General features: G+C 38.3%; 1 protein-coding gene across 10 annotated transcripts in view; it reads right to left on the bottom strand.

Moving 5' to 3' along the window:
• The window catches only part of SDCCAG8 (SHH signaling and ciliogenesis regulator SDCCAG8), a 117,443-nt gene that overhangs the window by 20,758 nt on the left and 71,622 nt on the right, over positions 1-25,063 (bottom strand). For 8 of the 10 annotated variants that reach the window (XR_014174614.1, XM_081944061.1, XM_081944063.1 and 5 more), the window contains one exon: positions 24,816-24,947. The exons of the other annotated variants lie outside the window; for them this stretch is intronic. Coding sequence is in view for 7 of the 8 variants with exons in the window: in XM_081944061.1 (XP_081800187.1) it covers positions 24,816-24,947 (132 nt within the window). In the remaining variant the exon portion in view is untranslated. The remainder of the gene's footprint in view (positions 1-24,815; positions 24,948-25,063) is intronic. 10 annotated transcript variants of the gene reach the window in all.

Genomic DNA, 25,063 nt, shown 5'->3' with positions numbered 1-25,063 from the left:
ACTTTAATAGCCCAATCCTACTATTATTTACTTGCCTGGGCATAATTTCATTATGTATGTACTCATGTCCTTACTCTCAGGAAAGTACATGCATCATTTTTTTCTTAAAGCTCTTTCTGATGCTTCTGATTGCAGAATGGGCATTGGTTCTCACCTGATATGCTCATTTTCTGGTAGAGTAGAGACAGCAGCCAGACTGGGTATGCTCCGTCCATTAACCAATCGGACTGATTCTACACTTATGATGTCATCAGACCCTTTTGGCTCCTCCTCAGTTTCAGATGAAGGAAAACTGTAGACTCAAGTGAGAATTGTGAGCAAAAAGTGAAAGTCCATAGTCACTGTATCTCTCTCCACACAAGGAATTCCCTCGCGTGACCCATACCAGGGCGGGGCTGGCTGCTGTCTCTACCAGAAAATGAGTGTATCAGGTAAGAACCAACGCCCATTTTCCTCTTATCGTAGAGACAGCAGCCAGACTGGGACGTACCAAAGATTGGGCTGTCCACTAGGGTGGGAAATTGTAAAAAAGGTCCATTAGGGCACAAGCACTTGTTGTAGCACCCTGCGCCAAAAAGCCGCATCAGCCAATGCATACTTGTCCAACTTGTAATGATGTATGAAGACTGCGGGAGACGCCCAGGTGGCCGCCCGGCAGACTTCTTCCAAGGTGGTTTGAGTGGACCAAACTGCAGATGTCGCAGCGCTGCGTGTAGAGTGTGCTGTAATGTTTGCAGGGACCTGTATGGATTGACGTTCATAAGACAGTTTAATACAGGCTCTTATCCAGCGCCCCAGACTAGACGATGAAGCCTTGGTACCCAAGGAGGCCTGGCGAAAGGAGATGAAGAGAGCTTCCGAGTGGCGGAACGAGGCGATGCGGTCGATGTAGATCTTGAGGGCACGACGTACGTCAAGAGTGCGCTCCCTCTCGTGATGGGGAGACGGACAGAAATCAGGTAAGGTCAACTCCTGACCTTGGTAGAAACTTATTGACCTTCCGTATGAATGTCGGGTCCAGTCTTAAGACAATCTGGTCTGGATGGAACACGCACAAGTCATGCCTGACTGAAAGAGCAGCCAAATGAGAAATATGTCTGGCTGAGGTTACAGCCACCAAAAACAGCGTTTTGAAGGACAACAGTTTCAAAGAAGTGGATCTCATAGGTTCAAAGGGCGCAGAAGTCTAAGCCTCTAGGACATGAGGTTAAGTCCCAAGTCGGATATCTATGCATGGCAGGGGGACGCGGGTTGGACGCTCCACGGAGAAATCTCCAGATCAAGGGGTGAGAAAGTAGATGTTCGGATGCCAGGCCGTCCAGAACAGAGGCCAGGAACGAGTTCCCCCCTGTCTGTTTAGGTGTGCCTTGGTCGTGGTATTGTCCATGAGGACTAATACGTGATGGGCCTGAACTCTGGTAGAAGTGTCTGAGGGCGAGGCGAACCGCCTGCAATTCTAGCCAATTTATGCTGTTTTGGCTCTCTTCAAGGGACCACTAACCCTGAGCCACTAGGTCCTGCATGTGTGCCCCCCATCCTGTCAGACTTGCATCCTTTGTAAGTGTGAGACGGCACGGCTCTCTGAACAAGGTCCCTTGCAAAATCGCTGGGGACTGCCACCATTTGAGAGAGTGTAATACCTGTCTGGGAAGGGAGACCGTGAGAGGAGAGCTACCCCTGTCGGCCTTTTGATGTGGAAGCATGAACATTGAAGGCTCCTGCTATGAAACCTGGCCCAAGGGACAATCCCGAAACAGGATACCATCTTGCCCAAGACTTGGGAGAGAAGAAGAAGGGAAGCCTTGTGTAGATGTAGCACCTTCCTGACAGGTTCCCTCAGACTGAGAATGCGGTTGGATAGGAACACCCTCTCCGCCATGGTGTCTATCAAGACCCTGAGGTGGAGAAGAAAAGTGCTGGGAACGAGGTGACTCTTTTTGAGATTCACCCCGAAGCCGTGATTCCGCAAGGTGTGAATGGTGAGGGTGAGATCTCTTTCTGCCTGAACCGGAGACCTGGACAACAAGAGGATGTCATCCAGGTAACAGAGAATCTGAACTGGGGATGACATGATGTGGGCGGCCAGTGCTGCCAGTACTTTTGTGAATACTTGGTACTGGAAGTGCCTCCCCCCATAGGAGAAGCGGAGATATTTTCGGTCGTCTATGAAGATGGGGATATGAAGGTAAGCTTCGGTTAAGTCTACCGACATGAGGAAGTTGCCTTTCCTGACCGCCTGGAGGATGGTGTGCAGAGAATGCATTTTGAACCGTCGATAGACAATGTGGCAGTTCAATGTTTTTAGATCTAATATTGCTCTTCATCCCCCGGAATTCTTCGGTACCACAAACAGGCGGGAATAAAAACCCTGGCATTCCTGAAGGGGAGGAACCGGTTGGATGGCCCGGATCTCCAACAGGTGCTGAATGGCCTGTTCCATCAGTGCCCTCTTGCAAGGACACCAAGAGACCGGGCATGGCATGAAGTGTTCCTGGGGGATGGAGAGGAATTCTAGCATGAGACCAAATTTAACAGTTTTGAGTACCCAATTGTCTGTTGTAGTCTCCTCCCAGCGGTGGGCAAAGAACAGCAGGCGTCCTCCAATCGAAAGAGAGTCCAGATAGTCATTTCCTACGTGAAAAATGGCGGTTGCTTCCTCCACGCTAAGATTTCTTGGAGGGGGAATGCTGTGTGTTTCTACTGGACCTGTCGTGGTGAGATCCCTGTCTGGGAGAGTAGGATTGGCGTTGTGGATGGGGGAAGGAAGGTCCTCCGTCCGCCAGCCGAAAGGGCAATCTCCTATAGAAGGGAGCGGTCCGACTGTCCTGTTTCTTGTAGATGGATGAAAGGACCTTGCACTTGTCTTTAGATTCCGTGAGGTACGGGTCTAAGAGATTATCAAATAATTGGATGCCACTGAATGGGGAGGCTGCTAAGCGCCACTTGGTACGGACGCCTGGCCCTGACCAAAGAGGCCATGGCTTTAGAAGTGAATCTAGAAGCATTAAGGGAAGAATCAGCCGCAAATTCAACCGCTGCCCTGATCTTGTTGAGATCCCTATGTGATCTAGTGTCAGTAGGAGCGATGCGCTCCTGAAGCTGTTCAATCCAAACCAAGGCCGCCCTGGAGAAAAAGGAAGTGGCCATAGAGGCCCTAACAGCTGAAGCCCCAGCCTGATAGTTTTTGACTAAGGTTTGACCTGACTTTTTCTCCTCAGGCTTGAGAACCTCCTCAGGGGCTCCAGAGACCACAGTAGGTGAAGACAGGGCTGCAACCAGTGCGTCCACTGGGGGAGTCTCGAAGAACTTGGTGAGGTCTGGTGCAATGTTGTAGAGATGTTTGTCAAGGTTGGTCGGCTGTGGGCCCATGCCTGGAGACTCCCACTGCTTCTGGATGATGTTCAGGAATATCTTGGGAACAGGGATCACCTCTTTTTCCACTGTGGGTTTGGTGAATGGGGTACTGGGACCCTCAGTTGAAGCCGGTTCTGCCGGTTTATCCTGTGAAGTAGAAGCTGAAGCAGAAGATGGTAAGTTAGCAGCTTTAATGACCTTAAGAAGAAGGGACTTGAAACAGTCAGTTTTGAATAAGCCGGTAAATGCAGGGGTATCTGGGGTGACCACCTCGTCATCAGACAGGTCTGAGTCCCGCAGGTTATCTTGCTCCCCGCCAATTGAGGCCTGAGAAGTAGAGGCAGAAGGATCAGGTTGCTGAGCTGCAGCAGAAGATTTATGCTTATGGCCATGTGATGGAACAGGTTGGGGTTGCTGTTGTAGGCCAGCAGCCATGACCTGTTTAATGGTTTCAGCAATGGTGGTTGCTATATCAGCAGGAGAGGTGTACATGGTGTGGGGGCCCCCAGAGCCATGTGTAACCGGGAGGGGAGCCTGCTCAAAGGTTCACTCCCTATTGAGAGGGGCATCAAAGAAATTGCCTCTGTTGTCAGGTTCCATCGAAGCCGAGGACTCCGAAGAAGACAATTCCCCTTCTGAATAGGCCGGGGGGTGGCGGGTCAAGGCCCATGGGAGGCAAAACAGGTGGAGCTGGGGACGCCACTTGGTGATCCTCGAAGGGAGGGCTGGGCAGTTAGACTATGTTGTTGTTTTTGGGCCCTCTGAAATTCTTTCTCAAGGGCCTTCTGCCTGCGCTCTTCTGCCCTGGTAGTCGCTTTAGAGACCTTGGGATTTACTCCTGAGGAAGGGGCCTCTTTGGCTTGCCTCTTCCTGCTGCTCTTTGCCCCTGATGGCCCTGCTTCCTCTAATCCTGCATTCGTATTCATAGCTGGATCAGCCATTTCCCCAAACATAAATCAACACCCCAATAAGATAGGCAATGGTCACACCCGTTTGCTGGCCAGGCGCTCCTGATCCGGTCCACCTGGGGTGATCCCATGTTGCTGGGCACTCCAAACGGCTGCTGTAGAGTTTGCACCTTTTTTAAAACATCCAAAATGGCCAACTTTTTTCTCTGAGGCTTTTCCGAGCCTCAAAATGGCCACCACTATCTTCACGGGCTCTTCCGACCCACAAAATGGCCACCGATACTAAGTGTGGCCAGGTGATCTGCAGAATGGCCACCAGACTCGCCTGGAACTGCTGCGCGTGAAGCAGCCGGTTGTATGTCCCTCCGAGTGCCCAGAATCAAGGAGCGCCATGGGGAAACAGCCGTAGAGCCGTAGCTCGTGAGCTGACCGATCTGATTGCAAGGCAGGCTTCCTGAGTAAACTCGTGGCCGCAGGCAATCAGACGGCTGAGGAGAGGCAGCCAAAGTTCAGTTTCAAATTTCCCTCCAATTTGTAGAATAAAGGATTATTTAAGGAACCAATTTAAAGGAACAACAATTTTTTTTGGAAAAATCCACCAATTAAAGATATAATTAAATAATTTGGAGGAGAGATCAATTCTCACAGCCAATCCAGGTTGGACTGAGTCTGAAACTGGGGAGGAGCCACAAGGTCCCGATGACATCATAAGTGTAGACTCAGTCCGATTGGTTAATGGACAGAGCATACCCAGTCTGGTTGCTGTCTCTACGATTACAGGAAAATATTGTGTACTTTCTGAACAATGCCTTTGAAAAACCGCAAATCTTGCCCACACAATACAAGCAAACATTGTGAACCTAATGGACAAACAGCTGTTCAATCATGCAGGCAGCTGCACACCATTCCTAAGTGTTACACGCATTTTGTACTGAAAAGTAACGTCTGAAAAGATGATCCATTAAAATCTCAGAATAAAGGGATATTCAGCACTAGTAATTATAGTCTTGCAACTGTTTCAGACGCTTTTGTTTCATGACCTTCTTATCAGCAGGTTCCATAAAATCTTTTAGAATATTCTTTTAAAAACAGCAATCTTAGTATTATAATTAAAACTGTAATTGCTATATTACATTGGAGCAATTTACAGGCACTGGACCTTTGGTTCCTGTTTAATCAGCCCTTGAATCAGCTGAACAGAGAAATTGAGTGTTTTCATAAACTCAACCTCTATTCTCTTAGTGAGCACAGAGATAATTACCACTTATTTCATTCACAAAAGCTCCAAATTTACTTAAAAAGAAGGTATCACAATTGGTTATCTATTTTTCATTAGTGATTGATAGCTTTCTATTTCCAGAGCAATAGATTAATTTCCCATTAATTGCTAAATATTGATAGAAATAGGAATATTAGGCTTAAACATCTTTCACAGACAATGCTATCATTTCCCAGTTAAAGGAAATGAAGATGTTTCTTATAAAGACACCAGCAATTCAGATAAAATGGTCCTGATTTCTTATCCTTCCTTTTAAACAAACAAAACACTGATAATTACAATAATTTTAAAAAGCTTTCAAACTGAAAATCCTCCTAGCAAATGAAAGAGGTTTAAAAAACAGGGAGAGCTCAGCAGCTCTTTGTACCAGAAAAAAGGAGAATAAAATCATGCCATTTTTCAATATATTAATAAACAAATGGGGGAATGGGAAGGGGGGTGGAGGAAAGGATGGAGCAGTAGGTGCCTGGGGGACAATTGCCTCTCCAGCAGCGGTAAGGCTGTTACTAGGCTTGCAGTACCATTTGTTCCATTACACAATCTCCTGAAGCCTTTTACAGAGAGCTAAAACAACTGCCTGTACCAACACGACACATGGCTTTCCATCCCAACTCTTTGCTAATCCAGACGCTCCAACCATCTTTCTTTAAGATGCCATATGGTTGGCAGAAGCCTGTAGATCTAGCAGCACATCTGCTTGTACATTACTTTTTTTTTCCTTTCAAGACTGCCTCCTCCAAAAAAAAAGGGGGGGGGGAGTAATTTTAATATTGTTTGTTATAAGAGATGTATATCTCTTGATAGAGCTATACGCACACACTCACCAGGTTGCTACAATAGCTTCATTCTCCAAGGAACAATTAGAAACAGAGCAACAAATAAAGAAATAAAAGTCTTTTTCATTATTCCTGCCATTTCAACACCAAAGCATCAGAAACGTTATTCACAAACAGCTAATTCACTGAATAGGACAGCATTTCATCTGTCAAGCATAAATCAATCAGGAATCAAGTGGGAAGCCAGAATAAAAGAAGTCTTGCTTTGTTAACTGGCAGAGTGAAGACCCGTATGCAAGTAAATCTGCATGAATTCATTGCAAGAGCTTTTTCAGGGGAAAGGGGAGTGTTGGAAATGTTTGATAAGCAAGATTATTGACAGTGTTAAAATCCTGATGGGGCAGAGAAACATACATAAAGTCATAACAAAACAGCTTGGAAAAATAAATTACGCATAATATTTTATAGCTGTTTAGAATGTTAAAAGTTTTAGACAACCAATTTTTATACAAAAGAAAAGGAAAAGAGTTGAAATGATAAACAAGGTAGATTGTACAAATATATTTCCTGAGAGGTAAACATCATGGTGATTCAAGGATAAAATAAGATGTTCAACTTTCCAAGTAAAATATGTAATTGAAAATGATTCAGAAAGAAATAGTACCGATCACTGAGGGCCTATACCATTTGATAAAGGTAGAACAGTATATGCCTGTTCATTTTCATTTAAATATTTGAACTATGCAAATGTATACCCTGTTTCCCTAAAAATAAGACCTCCCCGGATAATAAGCCCAATCGAGCTTTTGAGTGCATGTGCTAAAATAAGCCCTCCCCTGAAAATAAGCCCTTCCTGAAAATATTGCAACACAGCAGCCGCCATGAGGTGACAACACTCGCCACCCCCTGCACCTCAAAAATAATAAGACCTCCCCAAAAATAAGGCCAAGTGCTTATTTTGGAGTCAAAAGAAAATAAGACCCTGTCTTATTTTCAGGAAAACATGGTATTCAAGCACAGAAGGGAGAAGGATGGCCAATATGGACATGTTTAGGTAAAGTTAAGAGAAATCAAAAGCTTCTGAGTCACATGCCAACTTTCCAACAGTATAGCTATACACAAGTCAGAAAGAAGTGCACATCCTTGAACTTAGGAGCACTGAACACATTGAAAATGCTGCACCCATTCAGACTATTTCTATGGAATCAAGTCATACGTCTAATGAAAATGTAGCCAGGAAACAATGAGAAATATAAAATATAAACAAAAATATGTTTCTTTCTCCCCAGATTCCAGCCATTGTAAATATTATGTTTAACAGATTTCCATGTTCAGCAAGATTTCCATATGCAGGTGCAGAACCAAAGTACTGTATCAACAATCCACTTGGAACGCACAGCAAAATGCATAACTGCATCCATCTATTACAGAAAAATAATTCTTTCTTCAAAAGTCATGCTGGAATACCCCCTCCCCTTTTGACAGAATGGCATTTGCTCCCTTAGATCAACAGCTAACTCTTCAAATGAATATTGATTGATAGAGAATACTGCCAGCTGCAATTTTCAGTGTAACACTTCCTTTTTTCAGCATTCAGAACTTTTTGAAGTGTTCATCATTAAGTGTGAAATTGTCCATGCTTCTTCTCTGTCTGAAAATTATTTCTGGCAAGTCAGAGAAAATTCCCGATAGCTGTTTCTATGAGGAGGAGGAAAAATATTTGTACATTTATTTTTTTAATGAAATTTACATAGTAAAAGTTTCAAAAAAAGTACTAAGACAAAATCTGAGTTTTATGACTTGCTGAACAGAAGACGGTATACAGGCAGGGTCCCAGCACTATTGAGGTGGGAAGGGGGAATCTCAATCTTTGCTTTGGTACCGGCACCTGTCCATTAAATAGTAACACACCTTGTTACTGCCCCATCAATTCAAATAGCCATGAATGCAAGGACTGAGGTTGGGGAGGGGAAGAGTTAGTATTTCCTAGGTCCTAGGTTTGTTTGTTTTTTGAGATCTACTGAAACGATATTTTGAGATCTACTGCACTATTTTGTGCTAATTAATGATAGTTCCACATGCTGTATGTATGAATTTGCAAAGTACATTTTAAGAAGATCTGAACACTGTTTTAGTTGTTATATGGATCTTTCCTTTAGCAAGCAAGTCAAAACACCTGGAATAGATATAATTTTAAGGTGCTCCCTCTAGGAACATACAACATCCATTTCTACTTGGTACCCGTATATTCATTTTTCATGTCTTGCAAGATTTTGCTAGCCATATGTTTAAAAACATCACCATTAATCACTTTTGATGCCCTAATTTTCATAGCTCACAAATTCTTTTAAGATCCCAGACTCATACCTAGAATTTCCCATTCTTTTACTGTGAAACAAGCACAAAGAAAATGTACCTGCTGAGATTTTAAACATTTAAAATTATATATCATGAAAACACAGCTGCTAAAATCAGAAACAGATAGCAAGTCACTAATCTATTACTGTAGTACTATAGAAGGAAAATGTATTGCTGTATTGAGGATGAAATGCATACGACTAAAACATTCTTAAAATGTTTATACTGTTTTTCATATTTGCTGGTTAATATCTCATTTTTCAAGTGAAAAGACATCACATATTGCTAATTCTGCTTCAGAAGTTCAGTTTTGAGTTAAATATACAAATAAAATTTAAAGATAAACATTTAATAAAAGTGGCAATTTTAATTAAGTCACAACAAGAAAAAAAGTTATTCTGTCATATAATTCCCTAATGCTTTATTTCAGTATCAAAGTTTGTTAAACCATCACAGACATACTAACTTTTGTCTAAGTTTTTTTTTAGTTCATTAGGTTGTGAACGTCTTTAACTTTCATGTGACCAACAAAGAATTTTAAAAACGAAGTTAAATCCTGAAACAACTAAGGAAGAGATTATAGGTTCATACTTCTTCCAACTTAAAAAAACTCAACAGGGTTGTCCCAAAGGTGTTTTTTCAAAAGGCAACTGGACTTTCTTTGTCCTTCCTTGAAGACATTTGGCTTCTTCAGTTCTGAACTGAAATGAAGTGAGTCCATGAACTGAAGAAGTTTCTTGGATGAGAAGTGAAATTTCTTCAAGGAAAAACAGGGGAAATCGAAAAAGAAACTTCTGTCACAATATCAACTAGATGATTTATACAGTGCACTCCAACTGTGGTGAATCATATCCAAATGACAATAATGCAGATGGACTAACAGTAATCTCAGAGACACTGTGAAAGGAAGGACTCATTCTATTGATTTTGAAGTTTAAAAGCATCCAGGTTATCTCACTATCAGTCTTATCTTTTTAAACTACTTTCATTCCAAAATGCAAGCCCTGAAAACACATTTAAGAAAAGAAAACCAACATCTGTTTTGCTTCAAACAATTTATATAAATTTATGTAATTTTGCATAATTTACTATATATTGAATATATTGAAATGTATCAAGACAGATTCTAGCATGAATTACATGCTATTAGTGTTGAGATAGATCAGGGCTGTCAAACTCCCAGCCTGCAGGCTGTATGTGTCACTTGCGGGCCACACCTAGGCCCGATTTAGCAAGGGAGGAAAAAAAATCCTGATATATCAAGTGACGCCGCTGTGACGACATGAGTTTGACATCGCTGAGATAGATCCTATTTTGGCAGATCACTGTGAAACTTCCAAAAGATGACCTAATTAATTTACGAGCCACACATCACTATCACATAGGTAACTGATTGAAAAGTATTTATCACATATTATCACATATTGATTTATTTGTTTTTTAAATTTATAGGGCTATCCAATCATTGTTTCTCAGCACCTTACAAGGATTAAAAGCAAGACAAATGGTCCCTCTTGGCCATTTATAAGGCTATAGATAATGGAAAACGCCAGTGTCTAACTTCCATTTACACAGGCTATAGACAATGAAAAAAAACACTACTGTAGCCCAGAACATGGGCTATAACAGCCAGATTTTAGGGTTCTTGTGATGGTGGTGGGATCAAGTTCATTCTTTGTCTTCCACCAGCAGTATTCTAGACATCTCTTCATCTGTTTCATCCCCCTCAATTTCTCAGTATACCATGGGGGATTAAGAGTCTACGTGTTAGGAGAAGTCTCATGAGTGCAATTTTATCCAGAGCCACATTCATCTTTCTGTTCTAAGTAGTAACTAGGAGTTTGGAAGGACTATGCAGCAAATGATAAAATAAATGTAGTCTATAATCTACATGTATTTATTTTCAATATGAATATTTCAATATGAAAAGTTTATAGTCATGGAAGTAGAGTCTTTATGCATTTGTTTTTCTAATATGTAGATTCCTATAGTATTTCCCAATTTTGTCCTATGCTTGTAATACCATGACTATCTGTCTACTACCAGTAACATCTCTAAACTTGCAGTGATCTATTAAATTTGTTTTAATATTTAAATATATTTGGAAAAACATGTTCATAATAGAAGTTATGAAGTCTCTACTCTCTTTTCCGAACTATTTTATTCAGTGTGATTACCATCAGATGAATTGATATGTTTAGCAAATTATAGGATATCATTTCTGACATTATATATTTTCCTTTATTTACTGTGAAGGTTTATACAAATTTACAAAAAAGTAAGTTCTAACTTAAAGAATAATAACCTAATAGTTTTCTGTTCTGTGCACTTCAAATCAAATGGGATGTTTGGTTAATAATGGGAAATGCTACACATGCCTACGTAATATATATTGGACTTTACTGGGGCAACCAATAAGAATAATTCTAATTTAGCCATGAAACACACTGGAAACACACATTGAAATTGAAATGTAGACTATCTTACTACTCTGTTACTTCAGATGCTAAACAACCCAAACAAAACCCATATTATATTGTTGCAGATTGTGAGAAATTTTAGGAATGTTCTTGACATTAAAATTTTAAATCTTATTGCCTTCTAAATTAACGATTTCATCATAATGTAGACTTTGGTGAACTGGAGTCAGTTTCAACAAACTAATTAAAAGTTGACTTTATTTGGTAGGGTAGCATATGTAAAACATGTTCAATAGAAGTTTTTAAAAGTAGAATGCAACAATTCTGTGAACAATTTAAGGTAAGCAAATTTTTCAGGAAGACGAATTTGTTCAGATTTCTTCCCAGTTAAATATCAGAGTAGTTGTTGCTCCTGTGGAGGCATCTGGGGCAGTTTTTTTGCCCAGTTATTTGTGAATGGTTTGATCCAGTGGTGGGATTCAACATTTTTTACTACCGGTTCTGTGGGCGTAGATTGGTGTGTGTGGCATGGTTTGGTGGCGTGGCAGGGGAAGGATACTGTAAAATCTCCATTCTCTCCTGATCAGCTGGGACTCGGTAGGCAAAGAATAGATAGGGGTGGGGCCAGTCAGAGGTGGTATTTACCAGTTCTTCAAACTACTCAAAATGTCTGCTACCTGTTCTTCAGAACTGATCAGAACCTGCTGAATACCACCTCTGGTTTGACCCTGTTGCTCCTGAGTATGAATGCAAGCACTTGTGTTTTAGATTCATGCCCTTCCTGGCTTGTGAAAACTTCCCAGGAGGTGACATGCGGTTGGATTCTTGGAGTGATTAATATTTCCATATGAGAGGAGATAGTGCTCCAGCCTTTTAAGGAGGCTGTAGTCTGTCTTCTTCTTAAAAGGCCATTTCTAGACTCTACCATATTGGGTTATTTTTTGTCCTATCTCTAACCTTTCCTTTTTGAAAAAGGTTGTTGATTATATGGACCACTTCCACTCAGGGTGAAGACCTGAATATCGGATGGAAAGGACATTGGTCACACTTTTTGATTATCTCTGGCGGGAGCAGGATGGGGGTAGTACATCCATCCTTACTCGTAATCTCATATATATCTTCTTAAATAAATAAAACAAATATATACACTGTATCAGTAAGATTCTTCTTCCTTTGAGGTGTCATATTTCTACTTCTAATGAGAACAAACAGTTGCTACCAATCAAAAGAGCCCCTCTTTAAGAGAGATGGGTGATTAAGAAATAGGATAACTAACTAGCTGAATAAACACTATCAATATTTTTCATTTCCTGAAATAACGCAGTATCAATGAAAATATGGATCATATTGATTTGGATTGATCCAATTATCAAATTACAGCTTTAAGGGAAAGTCAAATGATGTAATTGGCCTATACCATATATAACGGGATACTGTTAATTCTTAGACAATGGGTATAAGATATAGCCTAAATTAATAACTGATCAAAGTTCTTTTTGTATGCAATGCATATTTAAAATTCACTGCTATTAAGAGGTCGTCCATTTGCACATATATGAGCTATATATTTCTTCTTTAATCTTCCTTTGAATTCATTTCAGTGAATTATCCTTGTAGTTTTTATTTTGACAGCTCTCTTTACAGCAGTAAAACAAAATGTGTGCATTGCAAATGGCAAGGATTCAAATTTCAGCTATGTTTATCCAAAATAGCACTGAACTGCTTCTGTACTTATGCTATACTGCCTACAGCCTTACGGAAGGGGAGACAGATGGGATGAATTTAGCAGGGAAACAGCTGGGGCTTGAAGTAGAGACAAGCAAAAGTTTTGCTATCAGGCTTCATTATGTATCAAGGTACCAGTAAAATGTGTATCCGTAAGGCAGCCAAAAAAAGTGTGTCATTTGACTAGTGATAATTACCTTTTCTCAACAGCTGACAATGTTCTAAGTAGCATTAAATAGGTATAATAATTAAGCAATAAGGCAAGACAGGCAGTGCTTTGCTTGGGATTATAGCTTGCCTCAGGTATGTTGCTAGGCATAAGACTGAAGGGTGAGTGTTTTTAGACATTTGAGAAATGTAACAATCCCTAAGAAATGAACTACCTGGATTGTCTCACTGCTTTTAAACAGAGGTCCATAGATGTTAGACACTTCAAAATCCTGTGGATTTTTCTGACATGAAAATAAAATGTCAAATGCCCAGTATCTTTTATTTTTATCTTTAAAAGACCAGTCCCTTATTTCCATACTAAATTAAAAGTCTCAACATGTGTGAATGTTTAATATCTATCCATTGCACTGGAACATCATAATCCTATTAACCCCTTAGCTAGCAATATTGTTTAGCTTACTAATGAAATAAAGCTTTTTGTGTCAAGCTCTTACGTTTTTTGATTTATGATTTTGCAATATTTCTACATTTCTTCATTCTCAGCCACATTTCATCTCCATCAATATTTATCTGCATACGGATCTCCCCAAAAAGCAACCACCAGTCAACACCAGTGTTATATTTTTTCAGAAAGACATGAAGAACTGTTCCATTATAGTCAATGGTTCCATTAGAACAATCTGATTTAGAGTATGGCAGGCTGGCAAGAAAAGCCTGTTTGATTCTGGAGTAAAAGCAAAAATGGGAGTTTACCAATTTAGCATACAGCAACTAAGTTAGAGAAACAGAGAAAATGTATTATAAGCCTTCAGTGGCCTCAAATTGATTTTTTTCCTAAGAGTCTAAAGAGGCATGACTACGATTTTAAAAGGCTCTATGAGATATTGTACATGTATCTGATGGTACACAGAAGTATCTGTAGTAGACAAGGAGAAAAAAAAAGAAAAATTATAGATGAACTGCTTGTCAATTTTAAAAGTTACTAAATAGGAACCAGTCTCTCGTATTCTTACAATCTAGTGCTTCATGTAACCAATGTAATTTATAAATGTATTTAATATAATTCTCAAGCCAGATTACATTCACAACAATATTTCACATTCCACTTATTTGTACAGTTTAAAAGTTCTTTCTAAAAGAAAAGATTTTGAAGTACTTTTGGTCACAAAGCAACTAAAGTATAACCAGAAACAATCAGTGTGCCATTTAAAGAACTCTGCCAAATAGATTGGTAATTAGATTTTATTGTTGTTTGGAGTTCATATAAGGCCTATGGAAGGATCCCAATTTTGTTAAATACCCAAAGTGGATATTTGCTGTGTGAGATCTGCCGCTTACTAGTATTTACAAAACATCATACTGTGCATCTTGAAATATCAGAGGGATAGATACCACACAGAAACTGAACTTAAACACACAGATGTATCCATAACACACAAATGAAGACAATGAGAAAATAGTAATTACATATCAATTTAAATACCTTCTTAAAAACAATTATTTAAAGACAAATGACTCTACTGGAAACAAGCTATTAGAATCAGCAAAGAGGGTCCCATTCAGAATTATGACATAACATATACCTAAAAATAAAAGAGTATTTCTGCAACACTTTTAATCAGGGTCAAATTATTAAGTCGCTTGTGAATTAGATGCCTATTATGGGATATGGCATGCTGTTTTTGTTTAGTATTACACTGGTTTCTTTCCATAAATCTGCTAAGATTGTATTGGCTCAATTCTTGGATCTTAGATCTTAGATTGGCTGCTTTCCTGAAGTTAAAGAGTTATCAAAGTAATGGTCATATAAATAAATTAAGATCCTTAATTCTTCATTCAACTCATTCTATCAAAATACTTCAAAATGAAATTAAAGTGGGATTTTACTTAAATTTAATGTAGACAACCTATCAAATTGTAGCTTAATAACAACAGACATCCTATTATTATACCATAAGTAATTTATTAGTTGTAAAAGTTATTTGCAAAATGAAATAATGACACTTATGACATCTGCCTTTTCTGTCTATAGCAGAGATTTTTGGATAGATCTATAGGAGATCTTCACAGATGGGCTGTTTTTCTCCTTTCTTCTGCCTTTATATGTACATAGATTCGATATATGCATAAGGAACACATAGCAAACACAATGAAAAGATATGGCATATACTTAGAAAGCAATAAAGATGGAAATATTGTATATAGATGTATATATTGTAAAAATGAGAAAGGATGAAACTAAGACGAATATGTATAAGATAGAATAGAATGGAAAATGGAAAATCCGAAATCAGAAAAAAGAAATACCGATAATAGAAAGCTGCAAAAGTGTAATTGTGATTTTAATGTTTGGAAAATGTCAAATAAAAATATATTTTAAAAAAAAGATTTGATATATGGAGATGGTGGGAAGTAGAGAAATGGGAAATATGCACTGGTTTTCCTTCTTATAATGTCTCTGCTGCCTAATATATATGTAGTCAGGGGGAAAAAACTTGATTAGACTTTTGACCTTTTGCAATCCTATATAGGATCTGTATCCCATGGTAGAATGGATCATAAAAGTATGGTCATATCTAAAGAACCATTCTAGACAATATTCCTAATTCATTTTTCAAGTAAAGTTAATCACATATTTTCTACAATTAAGAAAATTTCATGGCAACAACTGACTGCAAAGTATATTAATCAACAGAATCTGATGGACTCCTTTAAGAGCTATAGCTCATGCATGAGGAGATGAGAAAAGGGGATATTAGTTATTCACGTCTATAAAATACACACTATAAAAATATGATATCAAATATTACATGTACCACATAGAAACAGATTTCTTAAATGTTATGCTTGCTTTCAATTCTGAAAAGGCTACCACTCCAGGTATTTGGCTTCCAATAAAACCCAGAAGCATAATACACGTTTGACACATTGAGTCTTTATAATCTAACATCTATGAAACTAGACAAGTTTTTTTTCTTATTTATAGTAACAGGCAAGTGCAGAGCTCTGCCATCTTGTTACACAGATGGCTGTACATTTTTTTAATTGTTAACTTACAGCCACTGATGCCTGAGGAATAGACACACATCTGCCCCAAACTGCCAATCCTCTAAGCTTTTCTTTTGAACTATGGTACTCAAAAGAGATCAAGTAGGTGTTAGAAGCCTATTTTAAAAGCAAAATATTGGTCATATGCATAGACATACAGTAGACAAAGCTACATAGGCAGCAAAAAACTCTTTTGGATTTGCATATACCAGGTCAACTAATCACTGAATGTAAAATATTATTTGAATGGATGTTTTTAATCGTTACCACGTCATGAAAATAGCTGGTATTAATTACAGGTGTGACTGATTCATATAGAAATAAAAACATGAATGTTTTAAAATGTCATCTCTTGTCTTAACAGTTCTCTTTTTCCTGAGGCACTGATACTTTAATTCTTCTACACATCAGTGCAAGCAAATTTATTATATTTATATTATTTTGATCTGAGAAAAAGAAAAAGATATAACAATTTGACAAATTCCAGTGAATGTCTATGGAGATTCTTAGTCATCCAGGTCATGGTTGTCCCAAAGGTGCATTTTCAAGAGGCAACTGGACTTGGATGAGAAGTGAAACATCTTCAAAGAAAAACCAGAAAGTCCAGTTGCCTCTTGAAAAAGCACCTTTGGGGAAATTCCAATGAACTTGCATAATTACAGCAATCTAATCATGACAGTGAGGGTTACAAAACTACCTGGTTGTAAATATTTTTAATCAGGAATCAAAACTTAATGTTCTAGGAAATGCAACATCTCATTGCATTAGGCAATCCTGCCAATATCATTAATTGTAAAGTTTTTTTAAAAAAAATCAAAATTGGATTTATGACACTCCCAGCCAACTATATTTTTCTTAGTGATAACTCTGGTTTTATGTAATTACAAATAATTACAAGCAACTTTTCAGATACTCACCTTTAAAATATTATTTAAAATAGTAATTTACGTCAGAAGTCACCAGCCCACAGGAAGTGGTCCATTCAGAATGTGGCCCATTTAGAACAGGGCCATGCAAGCGGGTGAGAGGATGTGCGCATGAAGCTCCATTTGCCACTTGCATGGAACCACACTTCTCCCCTCCCCCCGCTGGTCCACCAAGCTGGAAAGGTTGAGGACTGCTGATTTACATGAAGCATGTTTTTCATCAAGTAAAATTGAACATTTAATTGTAGTTAGCCCTCACTTCTGAAAAACTAACATTTGGCAGAAGAATACTATAAAAATTTGAATAGACTAAGATATAGTTGCTGTTCTGAAGGAAAAAGTAGAAAATATGCTCATAGAGCACCTGTTTGGAAAACATTTGTCACTTGGTTTCTTAGTATCTTCCTGATGTTCACCTGCAATAAGAAGGTGGAACTGGTGGAACACATCAGTTAGCTTCTTAGAACATCAATCCTGGGCGATTAGCAATATCTATCTGCTAGGATGAAATAACATCACACACAGCTGAAAGATCACAATAAAAAATCATGGTTACACTTTGGGGTTGAGCTAAGAAAGAACTGTTAGATCTTTAGTGTATGAGAGGCGTTTAGTGTGTGAAGCTTAGGACGAGCAATTACTACAGTACTGAAATTTCAGATAAGTGGTAAAAACTGGGCTTGGCTGAACAGATTCGAGTTTTTGCTTGTTTTATATTTTATGACTGGATCTGATTGATGACCACATTTAAGTAAGCTTTCCACAGCTGTTTTGTTCTCTAATGCTCAATTGTGTATCAAGACAAGGAGAGATGGGTGGTGCCATTTCAGTGATTATGTGGATATTATAGAGAATTTTTACCAGTGTGGTAAAAATGACACACTGATCATTGAGGAATGATTCATGTTCTGCTTTATTCTATGAACATAATCCTCATTATGCTGTTTGAATCAAAGTGCTGTTACTTAACACCAGAAAGTAGAAAGAGCTCATTCAATAAATGCTTAATCAAATAAGCTGCTGAAAGGTAGGGTCTATAACAATTTGCCATGGCCAACTTGTCATGACCAACTCACCACAGCCAACTTTCTGCAGCCAACTCGCCACAGGATAAGAGCTACACTAATATTAAAGGAATGGTGGAATAGAACCATTAAAAAAGGATGCCAAAGGAAGGAGGAAATGAAATATGAATGACAAAAGTTAAAATAATTTTTTATTTATTTTAAATAATTAAATTGAATTGTTCAATTGTCCCATGGTGAGTTGTCCTGTGATAAGTTGGTGGTGGTGAATTGGCCATGGCGAGTTGTCCAATTTTGGTACAAGTAGCGCATGTGACTGAAGCTGGTTGAGTGAAGATGAAAGATTCAAACAGATTCAACTCTGTTCATCAGATTTCTTGAATGACAGTCTACAACAGAAGACAAAGTTCTTTGGGTCCATGTAGTAAAGCCCCACCTCATAATGAGACCATAAGGCAACAATAGGATACGGTGATATGTTCATTTGTTTCCTGTCTTCTATCTGTATTGATAGAAGTGACATTAAAATTAATGCTGATTTTTCCTCCAACTTTTTGAAGGAAACTCAGTGAAGTTTATCATCAGATGTAGCTTAGTACTTTATGGCTTTCATTGTGATTAATCATAGTCACAAACATGACAAGGCACATTTTTATTCATGCCCAAAATATAAGTAACTTAAATTAGTTGAAAATATCTACTGTCATGACTATGGTTAAGCTTTGGAGCTACAACAATTGCAATCTGCCTATTTTCAGATGAAACTAGGGAGAGTTTTCAAGGCTTTGGAAGACTTTCCAATCACTTAATGGATTTGGGGGATGACATGATAAGTTCACAGAATTGTTGAGTGTTCTACATCTAAACTCAGACATTTTAGTTTTCTGAAGAATTTAAGATATTGAGATCTTAATGTACTTCCAGCTTGTGGGGCAATCAACCCCACAAAACTTCCCCATTTGGCACACCAGGCTCCCCCCCCCAACATCTGCAGTTTCTGTCAATGATTGCCTCTTTTCTTGTTTTCAGCTGTCATATTCAGTGCTAGAAAGGAATGTACAGTAGAATAAATTCTTCCTAAAGAAAAGTCTTATTCTGCATGTACAGGAGAAAGATGGGGCTAGAACACCCCTCTTTGACTGATGATGTTCCGAAACACTGCAAGACACTGAATGTATATAAACAAAACAAGACTCAGTTCAGATAAGACTGAGTTTGGTTGGCCAGCAGATATGACAAAATAAGATTGTAGGTATACCCTATTCAGAATTGGGCAGCATTCCCTCTGAAGCAGATTTGAAGCCTGGAGGTACATTTAGATCCAGCACTGTGTACCAGTTGTGCCTGTTTCTGTTGGAGACATACATGACCATAATGTCGTATGCCTTAATTATCTCATGTTTAAATTAATGTAGCTATTTTTTCCAGAGGCCTGCCCTTGAAGAATGCTTGGAAAGACTCAAATCAAAAACAATGTGGTCACATTGCCTTCTTATGCAGGCTCTGTTTACCACAGTATGCTATTCCCATACCAACTGCTCAAGTTTCCAAACCCTCTTGATCATAGCTAAGATGCAGGTCCCAGAAAACCCTAAATTATTTAGGGTCAGTCCATCTGAAAAGTATAACTTTTCAGACGATCCTGTCAATTATTTAAAAATCGATTTCAGAGAATGTTTTCATCACCAAGATATGGCACACTAGTGACAAATGGAACATTTTTTTCCTGTGGCAGAATTCCATCTGTAATCTTCCATTTCTAAGGCAATTAAGATTGGTTTACTTTTATTTAGTGTTTGATAACCATGCATTCTCTTGGTGGTCCTTCATATCCATATGCTATGGTTGAGAACATGTCTATGACAACACACACACACACACACACACACACACACACACACACACACAACTACTAGTGAATTTGTACCATACTACTCAAGTTGTTGTTTTTTTCTTTTCTTTTTAAGTAGTTCTGGGCTTCCATAGAATAGCTTAATGAAAAGCCATTAATTACATCCATCACATTTGATGATTAACCAATGGAGATATCCAGCAGACTTTCATTTATTAAACCCTGATATGAACTGGATAAGCATTCCATTAAGTTATAACTGCTGCTATGATAAAAATAATGCTGAGGATCTCACATGTCCTATATTAAATCCAAACTCATTTTATTTATATAAAAAAATCCCTTCTCACCCTATGAAAGATATGTCTCTTTGATAGAGGTGAATTGAGAGGACGTGAGATTCTGAGGTTTTCTGTGAAGTATCTGAGCTATTCCTAGGACTCCATTCTTCTGAACAACAGGCTCTGACGTTGTTTCTAGGGTTTCTTGGAACCCCTCTTCCAGCTTAGGAGTCACAGGATCAAGGGCTTCTACTACCACTCAGATAATTTTGGCCTTTACTTTCCATATCCACACCATTTTTTCCGTCAGGCCTTGGTACTTCTCCAGCTTCACATACTTCTTCTTCCAAATGTAGCTGTTCCATGGCACTACAACAACATTGTGCAGATGTTCTTGTACAGAGTGCCAGCTAATTGGTTCTGCCAGTCAGTACATGTTGCTCCTACCTGCATCTTATACCCTGCCACCATATGTAGGACTCTCTCTCTCATTATATTATAGATATTATCTATAATTTTTATATAATAACATTTTTATTAAGAGTTTTAAGAACAATAATAAGAACATACACAAACTAAAGAACAAGAAGGAAGAGAGAGAAAGGGAAAGATTAAACAAAAGCTAAACCTGCAAAAAGAATATATAAGAGGTAAAAAATATAGATAAAAGATGAAAAGTAAAAAAAGAAAAAAGATATAAATATCTTTTAAACAAGGTAAAATAAGAATAATTTATCATCTTCATTGCAACTGTAAGTAGTTATATTTTAACCTCTCTCTCTCTAAGGTTATGTCATGACTCTCTTCTTTCTATGGTCTATTCATCCAATCATCAAAACCATAAAATCACATGTTAAGTTTTTTTTTCTTCTTTTTTATGCAAAAAGTCATTAAGGGCTTTTCAGTCAGTTATAAATGTGGTTATTGACTTTTATCTAATCAAACAAGTCAATTACAGAAAGTTCTGTTATCTTCACAAAGCATTCCTCTATTGTAGGAAAGGAAGGAAAGAAGTCCTGAGGATTTTATGTAACTGATTATAGGGGAGGGCACTCATCTCTGTTTCAAGGGCCATTGTGCCAATGCTGTCTGAAGAAATTTCTGTGGTCATATGGCAGCAAGATGTCACGGAATGCTGTTTCCGCCCCACCAAAGTGGTACCTATTTATTTACTTGCATTTGTATGTTTTCGAGTTGCTAGGCAAAGGGAGCTCACACCATCACATGACACTAGGATCTCGAATCTGGGCTGTTGGTTTCCAGCTGACAAGCTCAGCATCTTAACTGCTGAGTCACCACACCACTCTCTCCCCTGGAGATCTTGTCAACATTTTTCCATCTTTGAGCATATAACCATGTTGAAGAAATCACATATAAAATGTTTTCAATGACTCTTTTCTTTTTATCCACCAATCTCAGGAGGAAAAGTTCTGGTTTCAATTAAATATTAATTCTGGTATTTAAAATTCTATGAATCACTATATGTATCTGAGCCTAAATTTTTCAAGCTTTTTTACATGTCCAAGATGATAAAATGACTCTTCTTATTTTTCACATTTCCAATACAAGATTTTACCTTTTTCTAGTGTTATATACCTACAGTACATCATTTTATAAATATTTTCTTTAAGATTATAACATAATGAAAATTTTAATCCTTTCAACTACATATTTGACTGAAGTGATGCTGTGACTGCCCTTTTGTAGAGCTCCCTGGAGGCTGTAGGGGCCTGATGGCGGAAAACAGGCTTAAGCTGAACCCTGATAATGGTAACCTTGATAATATAGGTATGTGGAACCTCACCATCTGGAGGCTTAAAATCTTTAGTTCTGGGTAGATTGGCATTACCCCAGAAATACCCAATGAGGGGTCATACATCCTGCTCAAAAAGTAGGTGGCAGGGCTAGGAGAGCCTTCTCACAACTGCATGAGGCACACCAATTGCACCCTTTTCTCAATGGCGAAGTCTTGCACTGAGTCACTCAGGCCCTGGTCATCTCCCACGTGGATTATTGCAACATGCTCTACATGGGGCTATCCTTGAATAATTTTTGGAAGCATGAAGCAGTGCAGACAGTTTTGGAGGCACAAGAATGGCAATTTAATCAGAGGTGGGTGCTTACTGGTTCACACTGGTTCAGTCGAGCAGGTACTAACTTGACACGCCCTGCCCCCAAACCGGTTCTATCGGTGGCACCATAGGTGCTGCCATCTTGTTTTTTGCTTCTGTGCATGCACAGAAGCATTTTTTTTACTACTGCACATTCGCACGTGCGTGCGTAGTGCACGCGCCTGCAGTGCATCCCTGAGCAAACCGGCAGTAACAGAAGCAGGAACCCACCCCTGAATGTAATACCACTGTTACATGAGCTGCACTGGCTGTTTCTGGGTGCAATTCAGCAATGGGATTCACTTACCTTCCCTACCGGTTCGCAAATGAGTGCATGTGCTGCGTCTGCACATGCACACCACATTCTGTACATGCGCAGTGCTCATGCATTACATCAGGGCAGGTGGGCAGAGCCTTCCACAGCCTCCACTACTGGTTCACTCGAACCTGAGAGAACTGGCTGAATACCACCTCTGGTGCAAATTCAAGGTATTGGTTATTATCATTAAAGTTATCTATGGCATGGGTCCAGGATACCCATACTTTCCCCAATGGGACTGACCTGCCCATTGATGCTGGCAGAAGGAGTCTACTGTGGATATTAACTTTTCAGGTTAATAATAATCCATTCTTTTTTAGAATCATATAAAGATTCTTGAATCAGCTTCATATGTATTTGAAGTCTGCTATGAAATTCATTTAGTTGAGATTTTAAAATTAAAAGTTAACATCTAAGGTATTTGATGTAAGTCTTGTCCCAAGTACAGCTTTTATGTTCACTTTAGATCATTTTCTTATTTTCCTTCAGTTTCTTCTTTTAAATTATAATCACTTTCCAAGTGAATAAATCTGTTTACATTTTGTTTCATATCTTCAGTATCATTTAGAATTAAAGAATTGCTCTGTATTTTTTTCTCCATATAGATTACCGGGAATATAATCTTTTTTTAAAAAGCAATTACATTTCATTTTTAAAAGCTGTGACTGATTTCTGTATGTTGGATGTAAAATATATTCTGAGTAATACACTATTGCAATGATTCTAGCTATTTAAAAGAAGTTAAATTATTTGGCCTCTACAAGTTCTTCAACATATGGAATAAAGAGTTAATGTATAATATTTTGTATATAGTTTATTCCAGTGTTTTCACTGCTCCACTCAGGTTGTTATAAAATCAGAATATTATGATTGGGCCAAGTACAAATGGACACAGGAAGACAAAGCCTTTTAAACTAATTAAACGTATCAAACATTCAAATATTTCTGGGGGTTGTTATTTATCCTAGTAAGAAAAAAAGAATTACATGCATATCCTTGCCACATTTTCTATCTTTCCTTTCAGATTATCTTCTGGGTTAAATTGGGCTGCAACTGCAATTCTTCTATATTGGGAGTTCAAAAAAACCCACAATATTAAAGTCTCTAATTCAAAGCCAAGAATCTACGGAGCCAACGGCTATAGAATAACAATAAAAGTCACTTTCTAAAGATAGGTAGAACACAGAATCTGATACTATTTCCCAACCAATTGTGAGGATATAAATGTATGGTAGCAAAAAAAAATCTGAAGAGTTCAAATCTTCCTCTCCTTTATTAAAGCTAAAACAAAAGCTTTATGGAATGTTTGAAATGGGTGAGGCATTTTGGTGATCTGATATCAACTGCCTCTATTTGGTGGTGGTGGGGGGAACAGAGTAAACACATATTGTCACAAGCAGTAATATCTGAAATACTGGCAGGTAACATATTTGTAAGGAAATATTCCAAACCTGAGATAAAATCAATAATATAGTGAACAACAAATCTTGTGCCGTTTTACAACTTAATAAGTTCTGATAGGAATATTACCAGGAGGACTGAAAATGAGGCCAAACGATTATAAATGACAAGATACATAAACAGCAAGTAAGACATTTAGAAATTCAGTGAGAGGAAAAAACTGAAGAAGTGGCATTTCTTAAACAGATGTAAGGGTGACTGCAGATGGCATGTTAGAGAAGGTCAGCTGCCTCAGAGGCAATAAACAAAAAAAGTTGATTTGTGATTGAACACAAAGAAGAATAATGAAAAAAAGGGAGAGATACTGGATACTAAAAAAATATTTTAAGCTATTCTAAATTTTCAGCAATTATTCTTCTGCATTATTAATACCAAGTCATATACATTAGAAACTAAGTCGCATGGCAAATGTAGATGAGGAGACATCCTACGTTGACCCGAGTGGTTTAAAGGAGGCAACAATCCTGTCTATCATAGCCACAGAGTGATATGGAGCTCTGCCTCAACTGGATGGGGAGTTTAAAAAAAAGTAGATATATATTTTACATAGACTCACACACATCTGTATTTTTTTTAAAGTCGATGGAAATATAGTTGCTGACAAAGACAAGGAAATGATTTGTTGGAGGCAAGCATATTTGAATATAATTTGGACTGCATTTGTATTTGGTTTTTTTAAATCTATTTTTTTTTAAATGAGCAATTACCTAAAATATTGATAATGTTTTTGAGATAAAAAGTATAGGGACATCAGTTTTGTTATAGTAAACCGCACAGGGATAAATTAATAAATCTCCCTACCTTAGCTTCATTTTCTCATGCATCCTTCCATGCTGGATACACTGATCCTCCAATTCATCATGCCTTTTCTGCACCTTCTCAAGTCTGTCATGGATATACTCATTTTCCTGACTAAGCTGGCTGATTTCCGACCTAGAGAATTAAGAACACTGATGATGGATGTCGCCAGATTTTATCATGCAGTGTATCATCAACTTAACAACTCTATACTTCACATCTGCATCTTTCTTCAGAACAGAGAATATCAA

Source organism: Natrix helvetica (genome assembly GCF_964273705.1).
Source record: "Natrix helvetica genome assembly, chromosome: 2".
NCBI lineage: Eukaryota > Metazoa > Chordata > Lepidosauria > Squamata > Natricidae > Natrix > Natrix helvetica.
The sequence above is the reverse complement of the archived record's forward strand: the minus strand, read 5'-3'. Positions and strand labels throughout refer to the sequence as shown.